Source organism: Rhinatrema bivittatum, chromosome 13, assembly GCF_901001135.1.
Source record: "Rhinatrema bivittatum chromosome 13, aRhiBiv1.1, whole genome shotgun sequence".
Taxonomy (NCBI): Eukaryota; Metazoa; Chordata; class Amphibia; order Gymnophiona; family Rhinatrematidae; genus Rhinatrema; species Rhinatrema bivittatum.
The window spans coordinates 62,385,777-62,398,292 of record NC_042627.1 but is presented as its reverse complement, the minus strand read 5'-3'; the positions used below and the strand labels follow the sequence as shown (position 1 = coordinate 62,398,292).

General features: G+C 43.0%; 1 protein-coding gene across 1 annotated transcript in view; it reads right to left on the bottom strand.

Moving 5' to 3' along the window:
- ADAMTSL3 (ADAMTS like 3) overlaps positions 1-12,516 on the bottom strand; it is a 412,023-nt gene that overhangs the window by 104,826 nt on the left and 294,681 nt on the right. The window contains 7 exon segments of the mRNA XM_029574962.1: positions 430-506; positions 509-529; positions 532-632; positions 3,102-3,152; positions 10,002-10,140; positions 11,029-11,059; positions 11,061-11,141. Coding sequence (XP_029430822.1) covers positions 430-506; positions 509-529; positions 532-632; positions 3,102-3,152; positions 10,002-10,140; positions 11,029-11,059; positions 11,061-11,141 — 501 coding nt within the window.

Sequence of the window (12,516 nt, the reverse complement as noted above, 5' to 3'; positions counted from 1 at the left end):
AGAGACAGAAATGTTCCAAAATGGGACGGAACGTCATTTTGGGCACGAAAATCCCCCCTGGCCCAATATTCCAGTTAAGTTTCCTCATTTCCTCCTCTTTCCCACATTGGCTGCCCAAACCAGAAGTGTTTCAGGTTACTGTGGCAGACCGAAGAGCAAACCAAAAATATTTGCAGAGCGAACCCAAACCCAAGATATTTTACACAGCTTTTCCCAAATAGTTTTCCATTCAGAGCCACTCCTGGCACGTTCTCTTTCCAGACTCTCTGCCAAGGACAGCCGAACGATGATGAATGGCAACCGACACCGGACGGCACCTTGTACTTCTCTGACAAATAAACAAAACTCTGAGGAAATACTGGAAAATCTTTCACCTAAAACAGGGTCCATAAGTGTTTATTGTTAAAAGTGGCAAGGGCTGCCACCGACCTGTGACCATTCCAGGGCTATCCACTTAGGACAGTCAAACAGATTGCAGGTTTGCATCACGGTGGGCTTCGGGGCAACATGCACTTCCATTCTTCCACCGCAGTATTTCCCCATGCATGGTTTCTTCAACGCACAGAATGCTTCGCTTCTGGACACCTCCTCCACAGGAAACTGAGCATGCAGTCCAAGGATTATGCTCCCAGCTGGAAAAATGAAGGAAATTAAAAACAGGTCTATGATTTCATCACCACCACACACCCCCCCCCCCCCCCCCAAAAAAAAAAAAAAAGGAGTGTATGTGGTGTGTAAGGAATGACAGCCTTATGATCCATTATCAGGAAGTAGATAAATGAAAGTTAAGCCTTAAATAACAATTACCTGCTTACTGCTTCAGATCTCCTCGAGGCAAGAGTCAAAATACTCTTTGGCTTTAAATTGACCTTAGAATGGTTGCCAATATGTCAAATTAACTTTAACTTTTCAACAGCAAAGTGAACATGAAACATACTGTGCCCTGTGGCCAATATTTCACAAAGTCAAGTCAAAACAAGCAGAGAATAAACAGAGCTGGTGGAAGCGCTAGGAGGATGAGGCGGCAGCCTAGCGCAGCCCCACTGTCTGGAGGGTGGCGGCAGCAGCAGAACTGGGCCAGCAGTGGGTGGGGTCGGCCTCACCCACTGCTGGCGATGGGTTCCCGTTGCCCTAAGCATGCCCAGAAGTAGCAGAGAAGCACATGCAAGAGCAGTGCTGGGGGGGGGGGGGGGGGGGGGGGGGGGGTGAGGAAGGCGGAGAAGACGGCGGTCTTGTTTTGAGGACTGCGGTTACCACGGTTACTCCCCAAAACGTTTCCGTATCTGCTGAGACCGGGCACTCGCACTCGAAAGTCTGACACAGTCCCAGGTGAGACAGACCTGCTAGGCCCCGAGCACCCCAAATAGGTGGCAAGCAAAGGGGGGGATCCCAGGGGAAGGGTGCAGAGGATAATGTTGCTATTAGGGGTTAGGGAGGGAGAGGGGTGTCTGGATTCTCCTAGAACTGAGGGAGGAAGAGAGAAGGGAATAACCCTGGGAGAGGGAGAAGGGGATGCTGCTGTGACTGGAGGGGGTAGGGAGGGTGGCACTTGGCTGAAGTTTCACATAGGGCACCTGGGAACAACGTAGTGCCTATTATTTTTAAATGTTTTTTACCTGAGCATGCCTTATCTATTAATTAAATCTCTCTCCCCCTACCTTTACTCTCCAACTTATCACTCCTTACTGCATTGTAACTTTTTTATTTCTCAGTTTGTTCTATGTAAACCGATGTGATAACTAATGTTGAACGTCGGTATATAAAAGTAAATAAATAAATAAGTATTACCATACGCCTGGTACCTTCTCTTAAGGCAGGGCTTCCTAAACTTTGAGCCAATGTGATACCATCTTAGAACTTCAAAAGTCACAAGACCCCAGAGGACGATGAAAACAAAATTAGCAGGGGTGCAAGTCCCCCTCCACCAATCACTTCACTCTGACCCACCACCAGTGGATCATCTCTCGCAACCTCTCTCCCCTTCAAAGGACCTCCTCTCTCAACCGCTGGCCCTCTAACTGAGCATCTCACATCCCACAGCTCCTCTCCTCGCTCACCCCATCCAGTCTTTTCATATCATCCCGGCTGATGCTTTCTCACTTCCCAGCCGTATTTATAACCCCCAATAGATCCTCAGCCATCCCCTCCCTCTCACCCTTTTGTTCATCTCCTCTCTCTCACCTTCCAGCCTCACCTCATCCCCTCCAACCCTTCTCTCATATCCCCCCTAATTGATCCACTCTCACCCCTGGTTCTTCTCTTACCCTAATCCCTCTCCAGCTGATCCAACCCTCAAACCCCCAACTACGTATGATCCCTCCCGTCACACAGCTCCACATCTAAACACCCCCCAGTCAAGGTCAGCGGCAACATTTTCCTTTTGATCCTGGGTCAAATGTGGATTACAACTGGTAAGAAGGGAAGGCGGGCTGCTGACAGGGGCAATAATTTCCTCTTGTGTGGGTTCAGTATTGGGTGAAGGGCAAGGAACAGGGCCAATCTCTCTGTGCATACTCAGCCCACCCCTTCCTCTCATGGCTGTGATCTGCAAGTGGCTGCAGCAATAGGAATCAAAGTCAGCACTGAACATGTGCTCCAGGGCAAGCTCCCAGGCTCTGCAGTGGTCCTGATCTCTCCTCACGCAGGGCTTCCTGTTACCACAGAAACTCAGGCAAGGGCAGCGCCACCACAGGGTCTGTGAGCGTGTGCTGGCTCAAAGGCCCCATGCTGACTTCTACTACTGGTGCTGGTGCCTGAAGAGTTCGGTCCTCTGAGGCATTTGTGACCTCAGCTAAAGCTTTTGTGACCCCATCTGGGGTCCTGACCCCCAGTTTGGGATTTTCTGTCTTAACGCGATCTTATACTACAGGTACCCCAGACAGAATCATGAACGAGTCAGGAATATGAGTCTGATCCATGCTACCAGCAACTAATTAGACTTTAAATTAAATACCCTGAAGTCTAAAATAGTACTTTCAAGATATCAGTTTCTGTATTATACAAAATCATAATAAAAGCTTCACTGAATGTGGAATTCTACACAAATGTTTTGATATATGTCTCATATGATAAGGTTTATCTTGTTAGGCAGGTCTACATACCGAGGAAGCGGCTGGAAGTGGTCATAGGGCATAATCTCCTTAAATCCATCACTGTGTATGAAAAACAAATGACATCATGTTACTTCTTACATTCGGGCTGTTCTGTTGTGATCTGTTTAGCATGACAGTATTATTGTAGTTAATCAGAAATTGAAAGGCCTCAAAATGGCCATCATAAATCACTTGGAAACATTAATCTTTTGCCCAGCTTGGATGATTTGATTTCACATTTATTTAAAATATCAGTGTTAAGGTCACGACACCAAGGAGTGCCATAAAGTTAACTTGCACTGTATTCGCTATTGCTTTTCTCACATTTTACACAGCTGAATATAAATGTCTGTAATTCCTCTCTTGAGGTTTCCTTACAATGGAAAAGTCTGGGTAGATCCATTAGTTGTGATCAGTGATCTCAGTCTGCATGGCTGACATGAAACCATATACTAAAATTGTACTTCCTGGAAAAAAGCTAAAAAATTATTTCTGAGGGTTTCTTTTTTTTTTTTTCTTTTTAGAAAATACAACAAATTATGGAAAACAAAATTTTCTGAGGCTAATTTCCATTTCTTTATGAAAAGTATTGTGGGGACTGTGTTAATGCACTTAGTTACAACCCCCAGTGATATACAATTACCCCAGGGTAATATAAGTCAACAAACGAGATGTAGGGGAAATCTTTTTAGTGGACTAACCTAAGAAAATTGGGACTAGCTTTCAAGAGTGATACTCGCTCATTCAAGTCAGTACAAAATACCCAGATATCATCAGCCTCAGTTCATTTTGCACCGACCTTATGAAGGGAGCATAGCACTGAAAGGCTAGTCGTAAATGTATTTAAGAACATAAATTCTCCTGTCAATCTCCGCTGAGATGAGATAAAAAATTTATACACTCTTATGTCCAAAAAATTTAATAATCTCACCCTATTTGTTCATTCTTGTAATCTAACAACGTGATTGCTAGTGGTTAAAAAATAATTTAATGCGGGATGAGGTAAGTTTCATATACTTAGACGCATGCCTCCACGGCCTTGCCTCTTATTTTGCTATATAATCATTAACTTACCTCCCTCCCACTCCCTTCACGTTTTAAGAACATAAGAAATTGCCATACTGGATCAGACCAAGGGTCCATCAAGCCCAGCATCCTGTTTCCAACAGTGGCCAATCCAGGCCATAAGAACCTGGCAAGTACCCCAAAAACTAAGTCTATCCCATGTTACTGTTGCTAGTAATAGCTGTGGCTATTTTCTAAGTCAACTTAATTAATATCATTTTGTTCATCATTCCCTTACTAGATCATTTTCGTAATCTATATCATTTTTGTACTGCACACCTCTCTTGTACTCAATATCATTTTGTACTCTCTATATCATTTCTGTTCTCTCCTTTTATCATTCCTTTACTATATCACTTTTGTACTCTCCTAAAACATTACTGTACTTCCCTTGCCAATTGTCTCTAAAAACACTCTATACCATTCGTATACCCTATATTATTATGTACTCTATATATTATATCAGTTCTCTCCTTTTATCATTCCCTTACTATATCATTTTTGCACTCTCCTAAAACATGACTGTAATTCCCTTGCTAATTGTTTGTAAAAGTTTGAAAATGCTTGTAAATGTACCTGCTAAATGTTTGTAAACCGTTATGAAGGTCTCGACTGTTATGATGGTACAGAAAACCAAACAAACCATAAACCATAAAAGCAGGTAATGGACTTCTCCAATAAAGAAAAGCTCTTTATTGATCTTTATTTCTACATTGCTCTGCTTACTATTCATAGTTTAAATGCATCGAGGTGCTGGCAGTGGTGATGCTGGCACAGGCTTTTGGTGCCTATTAGCACAGCAGTCCATCATTTGTTTAGACCCATAATAGTGGGAAGTGCTAAATAGGAAGAGGCTTATGAAGAAAAGAAAGTGAACAAGAAAAGACAGAAGCTTCACTAAAACCCAACTGCGCTATTCAAAGTCATCCGGAACAGAACCGCTGTTTTACAATCAGCCGCTGACACAGCCACAAAGTCTGTTAAAATGCTAAACCACGGGTGGGCTCCTTCTGAGGAAAACCAAACAGGATCCACATGAAAGTGTATCTTCCCCCATCATTGTATGCCCGGCAATCCTAGGAACATAATCTTCCTTCCTAAGGACCCAACTAGGGAATGTGGTAAGGGGAACGGGAGACGGAAATGGGCAGACAGGATGGCCCTTTATCTGCCAACATGTTCCTGTGCTAAATCCTGACTTTTATAGCATTATGTTGCCATTTAAAATAATACTGGCAAAGGGTGGTCTATAACTGCAAATGCATGCTGCTTCCAATCACTAGACTTACGCGGTATACTTCAGACAATTTTAGTCACAGGTACTGATACTCTCAAGACCTGGCATTTCATCATAACTGTTAATCAACTTTCAAGTCACTATACTGAACTGTTGCTATAGATTTCCATTCCTTAACAAGTGTTTGTTTAAGAACATGGAATATCCATTTAGCTAAAAAGCAATCTGCATCCACATTTTCAAATGAGTATAACTAACAGGTGTGCAGGTTTAATTTCCAGTATCTCCAGTTATTCAACTGTAGTTATTACTAACATTTCTCTATATGCCACCTTCAAGGAAATGCTTTCTAAACTACATTAACTACTCACACAACAAAATTAGAACCCACTAAAAGACAAACAGGAGAGTCATTTTAAGAAGGCCCACATAGGACTGAAGTCCACATCAACAAAGTACATGAAGACTTCCGCCCTAATTCTCAAACCAGACAAGCATGATAGTCCACAGTGAATATTAATAGGACCACATGCGCCTTAGCATGGCAGAGGCGCAGAGCAGGTGAAAATGTCCACATCAACATTTATGCTCATACTTTCAAAAATCAAAAGTACACGCATCAATGAGTTCCCCACGCCAACTCTGCCGCTGGGAACAGTACAGGAAATCCTTGACTTAAGATATTTTGAGTTATAGTAATTCAGAGTTACAGCATTTCTAAACTGATATCCATTATCCAACTGAGAACACTTGTTTCAACTTTAAGATGCCTAACAGGCCCACATTGGTGTGCTGATGATCCACGAGGCCTGGAGAGGTGAGGTCATAGAAGGAGTTTCAGGGCCTTCCTTGCCTCAGAACAGTGTCAGTGCAATGTCCTGTAGGCGTGCCTTGCCACGTTCCTCTTCAGACAAAAAAATTGCTTTAAAATGTGTCTATCTTTTTTATACTACTACATATTGCTAAAATGTGGGCTATTTTGGTGAAAAAAGGATATTTGGCTCTGATGCCAGAACCAATTCCTCATTTATAAAATTGTTCTTATGGAACAATTGGTTCGACTTACAATGCTTTGACTTAAGACATGGTTTTTTTAAATAACCAATTATGTCTTAAGTCCAAGCACTTCCTGCACATGCAAAATGGCTTCTGTGCATACTTTTAAACGCTCAAGCACCAGGGGTAATTTTCAAAAAGCAATGAGGACAATTTATGCAAGTAAACAGAGATTTGCCCAGATAAAATCACCTGTCTGAAAACTATCCCCTCTCAGCTCAGCTAAAAGTCATGAGCGGGCCGTGCTTGAGGGAGGAAGAGACGTTTTCTCGTGGAGTATCATTACTTGAATGTGCTCATATGGAACAATCAAATGAAAATGTACTAAAATAAAGTTTGAAAAGAGGACACAAAAAGAAGTTAGGTCAGGGAGGAAAACAGCAAGCGCAAAACGCACGTGTGCTATTTCCCCTCCACACACACACACACACTCGACTGCCAGCACAAATGGCAGGTGCAAAGCATGCGGGTGCTTTCTTAGTGCGCGCTATTTGTGCTTGATCGTCTGCAAAGAGAAATGAACTGAGTGGGGTCCCTTTGAAAATTATCCGCAATGTATACTGGCTAAAAGCGCCTGCCTGCCTTGGAAGTGATGCGGGATACTCAAAATTCTCCCCAGTAAGGATCATGGACTAGTAATGTGTATTTGTTTTGTTACATGACTTTATATGCATGACATTTTTAGCACGTAAAATGGTGTTTTCCGGCGTAAAATCTATTTTATGCATGTATGCCAATGCATATGCAAATTACAATGCATTTTACATAGCTAAGTAACAAAACAAAGCAAAACAAAATTTAAAATGCAACAAATAAATAAAAGAAAAACATAAGGAATCAAGTAACATTTTTCCTGTGCACATGATAGTAAAGCAAGGAATCGAATGGAAAGAAAAGATTTTTTTTTGGTAAAATGCTTAGACAAAGGGCCCAACTTATAGCTTGCTAGAGTTGCCAATTGTCTCTTTTTTCTTTCTAGACAAGTTGATCCAGCCCGGATTTGATCCCACTGCAGGAATGGATTTGCAGTGCTGAACTCCCTAAAAGCAGAATGTCCATACATGCAATGGGATAAAATCAGAACGAGCCAGTTGGCAACTCTGGAGCTGTAATAATTAGGCCAAGAGCAGCATCAGAGAAAGTATTATTGAACACGGTCCTTCTGTTCTCAGCATCAGAAGGGCTGAGAACAGAAAGTTGTTTTCATATAAACCAAATAACTCAGACAGGGGGATCTGAAATTCATTTTCAAGCCATCCCGATCTCTCAATTGGTAAGTGCTGGGCACTGCCATGCGGAAGGTCTCAGCGTGATCCTTAAATCAGGTCTTAAGCTCCCTGAGTTGGCCAGGGGTGGAGATGCTGCGGAGTCAGTGTTCACAGACCCTAGCAGGGAGGGAGTCATGGTCATTGCCTAAGGGCTGCATTCAGGGGCTATGAATGCCTGGACCTGGACACTGATTCTTACTGCCTGGACCCAGATCCTGTCTACTCACTGCCAGCCCTGATTTCTGCCCGAATCCTGACTTTTGGGACACTCGCCTAAGCTCTGTTGGGCCCCTGGAACCTGCGGGAAATGGGGCTGGTATAGGCAGTGGGGTACCTAAAGTATTTTGCACCCAGGGTGGATACTTCCTTTGGCACCCCCCCTCCCCCCGCCCAGTGATCTCCTGTTCCCCTCTCCCTCACACAGGCTCTCTCTCTCTCTCTTGCACACACTTTCACACACCCTTGCACACAGGCTCCCTCCATTTCTCTCTCATACATACTCACCCCTTCACATAGCTCACTCTCTCACACACAACATGCACCCTCACTCCCATTCACACACACACACACACACACACATATCCTCTAACACACACATAGACATAAACACACTCTCTCTCACTTCCCACCCCACTCCCCATCAGAAGCACAGCAGCAGTTTCCTCCTTCAGCCCCTGCGACAGGCAGGGGACTCTTCATTTTTCTTGAGGCGGCACGGGGGAGGTGGTGCAGCTCTACTTCCTGCATCTGTGGTGGGGAGGGTGGGGGCAGCGCTGTTGCTCTTCCTCCTGCTTCAGGCTGTCGCCCGGGTTGGACTGCATCCTGCAGCCCCCTTTAGTACACCACTGAGTACAGGTGAAGGCCCAGCTCCAGTCCCAGTAAGGACATGTCCACCAGCTGTTGGTGAGGGCGTGTCAACCACTCCACAGTCCGAGGGCTCACATTCGTGACAGTTCCCTTATAGGGAGCAAAATACAGTAAAATCATTTCTTTTCCTGGTATACAGCAGATCTGCTGACTGGAATAAAGGTACAGATTGAAATGCACACTGTTATGTAAAGATCAAAAGAAAAGGTTTCTAAGCTTTCTTCCGATAGATACAGGATGGGAGAAAAAAGTCTTACTACATCATGGCCAAAGCAATTTCCTTTACAGAAAAAAAATAGTGACACATATCTGCTTCGGCAAATTTTTTCAGCATAGAATTTAATATCATTTTTCACGATGCAGGGGTAAGAGAGAACATTCACTATTTCTACTAACCACATCCTCTGGAATTTGTTGCCAGAGGATGTGGTTAGTGCAGTTAGTATAGCTGTGTTTAAATAAGGATTGGATAAGTTCTTGGAGGAGAAGTCCATTACCTGCTATTAATTAAGATGACTTAGAAAATAGCCACTGCTATTACTAGCAGTGGTAACATGGAATAGACTTAGTTTTTGGGTACTTGCCAGGTTCTTATGGCCTGGATTGGCCACTGTTGGAAACAGGATGCTGGGCTTGGTGGACCCTTGGTCTGACCCAGTATGGCATGCTCTTATGTTCTTATAGCATTCTCTTCTCTTCGTTTCATTTAAATAAGAAATCAGCACACTTGCAAATTTCAATGTTTTCCACCATTTGTGTAGAAATTCATTGATGGCACAAAAGGTTTGAGGATAGGCAAAATTTTGTGGAATGTTCATGAAAGCCCTCTAGAAGAGATCGTCACACCTTTTTGCTCACCCTTACAATTAAACTGTTATAATAAGAGAAACTTCATCAGCCAATCGGAAACCTGGAGCACTTGGGTACCATTTCAATACACGGTTCAGTCGAATAACTGGATAGAAACATAGAAACATGATGGCAGAAAAAGACCCTATGGTCCATCCAGTCTGACAATCTACCCAATTAATTTAGCATTATAATCTGTAATATGTTAGTCAATGCATGTGTTGACCTATAATATGTATGTTATATGTTCACATTAAATCAATGCTCATGTCGATCAAAGTCTTGTATTCATGTTATAAACTGTTATCTTCATTTGGAACGACGGTATATAAAATGGCTAAATAAATAAATAAATAAATTCTCATCACTTCCTTAGAGATCCCCTGAGCTTATCCCATGCTTTCTTGAATTCAGATACTACTTTTGTTTCTACCACCTCCACTGGGAGGCCATTCCATGCATCCACCACCCTCTCTGTAAAGACATCACCACCTCTTTACTATCGTGAGCTGGACAGTTTTGCACATTCAGAGCTGCAGTAAACAAAGTGGCCATTCCTATACAGACCTAGAAGGGCAGGGCTCCATGCTACACTCTTTCAGTTTCGGTTTTGGCTTCTTGTTTTCAGGATAGTAGTGGCAGTACTGATCAGGCACGACCCGATTCAGACGAATATCTAGACATTCTGCAGCATTCAGCTGGTATCCTAGCAAGAAACGGAGAACAAATAGTTAAACAGATGAGGAGTTAAAGAGATGGCTGTTCAAAATCTTGCTTACAGACACCACATAACTGATGGATTCCCTCCGTCCAAATTCTCTCCCTACCTCTCAAGTTCTCGTCCTTCTTCCCCTAACTCAGCGCAAGGAACTCAAGGATTCATGCTGCTTGCCTTTGGACTATGGGTGGAAACTAAGCTGCAGCTATCTTAATAAAGTTATCAACTTGCAGAGATATGAAAAAGAGAACCTCACCTACAACAGTCCTATGATGGAGGGTGGTGGTATGATTTGGCATTTCAGCACCCCTCTAGCTCTTTTATTTATTATTCCTTGGCAGTCACCAGAGTAAACCTCCACTTTGCGCTAGACGGCTCTAGTGTGAACCCTGGGGCTATTAGTGCAATCCAGAAGTTCACCAGGGCTAAACCTCTTCTCCTTCCGTGCCATCATCTGCTTTCAATTCTTGTTTTGCACGATTCCCTCTCCCTCCCGCGTGTTTCAGGTACAGTATGTGCGACAATGGGCAATGGATTGCACTTAAGTTACTCTTGCATTAATTACAACACTCTCAGTTTCCTAAGGAAATAGATTAACACAAAAGTCTGCTTCTTTCCAGTTTTTACCTCCAACTTCCATGGTGTCCAGGTGTGGGTGGGGTAAACACTAGGAAAGCATGCAGAGTGATTTTGTAGCACTTTTTCTGAGCCTTTCCTCCCTTCACTGCTCCTTCCATCTCCTAGTCCTACTGTTCATTTCCTACTGCTGCTCCCTACCTACCCACCAGTCATGAGGGAAACCTAGAAAGAGTCTTTACATGTCTCCTGCATGATTTCCCAGGAATAAATGGTCATAAAAGCAATTTTGCTAGTCACCTCCTCCACAAGTCACAGTGCACGGGAAGAAAATCGGTCTGTCTCCACTGATGACTGATTGGTTGGTAGAAAAAAAACTGCACCATGCTGTCCTTGGGGGCTGTGTACCTGGTCTGAAGACATTTCCATTATAAGTTATTTCACAAGCCAGTGCTAGAGTTGCATTTCATAGTGCAAATCATCCAGTCACAACAGAGAGACTTAAATCTAGACAAAAAAGGAGAGGGGTTTGGGTGTGTGTGTGTATATATATATATATGCCAACGAACTACCAGAGACTGAAGGAGTTAAATATACTTTTCTGAAGTACTAGGACTATAACCATATTGGGGCCTTGTTTGGAGAAATGCAGTATAATCAAATCAATTAATAATAATAGTAGTAGTAGTAGTAATATCTAATAGAAAACTTTCAAGTAACAAAAACACGTAGACTGGGCATGCACTGACTTTGATGAAAGGTCAGGTCAAGTTTTTCTTTAGTTCACTCCTGACATTTACCATATCCAATAATGTTACCAATAGGATAATAGCAATTTCAATGCAAAAATAAAATTACACCAAAAAACATTTTTGGAATTAAACATAACACTTCAGTGTTCATTCCAGCAGATGATGAAACAAAAGAATTCGGAGACTACGTGACAAAGTACAGTACCTGCAGGATTTCCACAAATTCACAAAGGGAATGGACGTGCTTACGTTTGCTTTGAAAATGCTTGGAAAATATGCACACAAACTACCCTGCACAAAGTTGCACCTTCTCCTGGCAGGGCGACAGCTCTGCGTGTAGATCATGGGCATTCGTTTTAAAACTGAAAGCATGCATGGAAATCCAAACTCCTTCCCAATGATGCCCTCTGGAACACCACTTTTTTGCATGCCCAAAAGTACCATGCAAAGACTGGCATACTTTCTGAGTCACTTCCTAGCATTAAGCCGAGTTTGGTGGAAATGGCTTTGAAAATTCAGCCCACTGTGTACAGATTTAAAAATAAAATCTTCTCTGGGGGCCTCAGGATGCAGCACTTGGGCCACATATCTGCCACAGAAGATATCTTAATCAACATGAAGGGTAATAATGGCAGAGAAATGCTATTGGCAGTGCATTCAAGCATAGAGACTATGGGTGAACAGAAGTTTACTGGACAGACTGGATGGTCCATTTGGGCCTTATTCTGTCAAGATCTACTATGTTGTCATGTAGCTCTCTTATCTACTGCTCATCACAGCCTCATAAGAACATATGAAATGCCAGACTGGGTTAGACCAATGTTTCATGGAGCAGAACCTGGCATCTTATCTCCGAGAGCAGCCAATCTGGGTCGCTTAGAAGAAGTACTCAAGAGATCCCAATGGGGAGATCCATTCCCTATTATATACTCCCAGCTCCCAGCAGTAAAAAGTTGTGTACCTCTGTCCTACCTGGCTAACAGTTGTTAATGAGTCCGTCCTTTTTCAAACTCAGCTAAACTCCTGGCCTTGACCA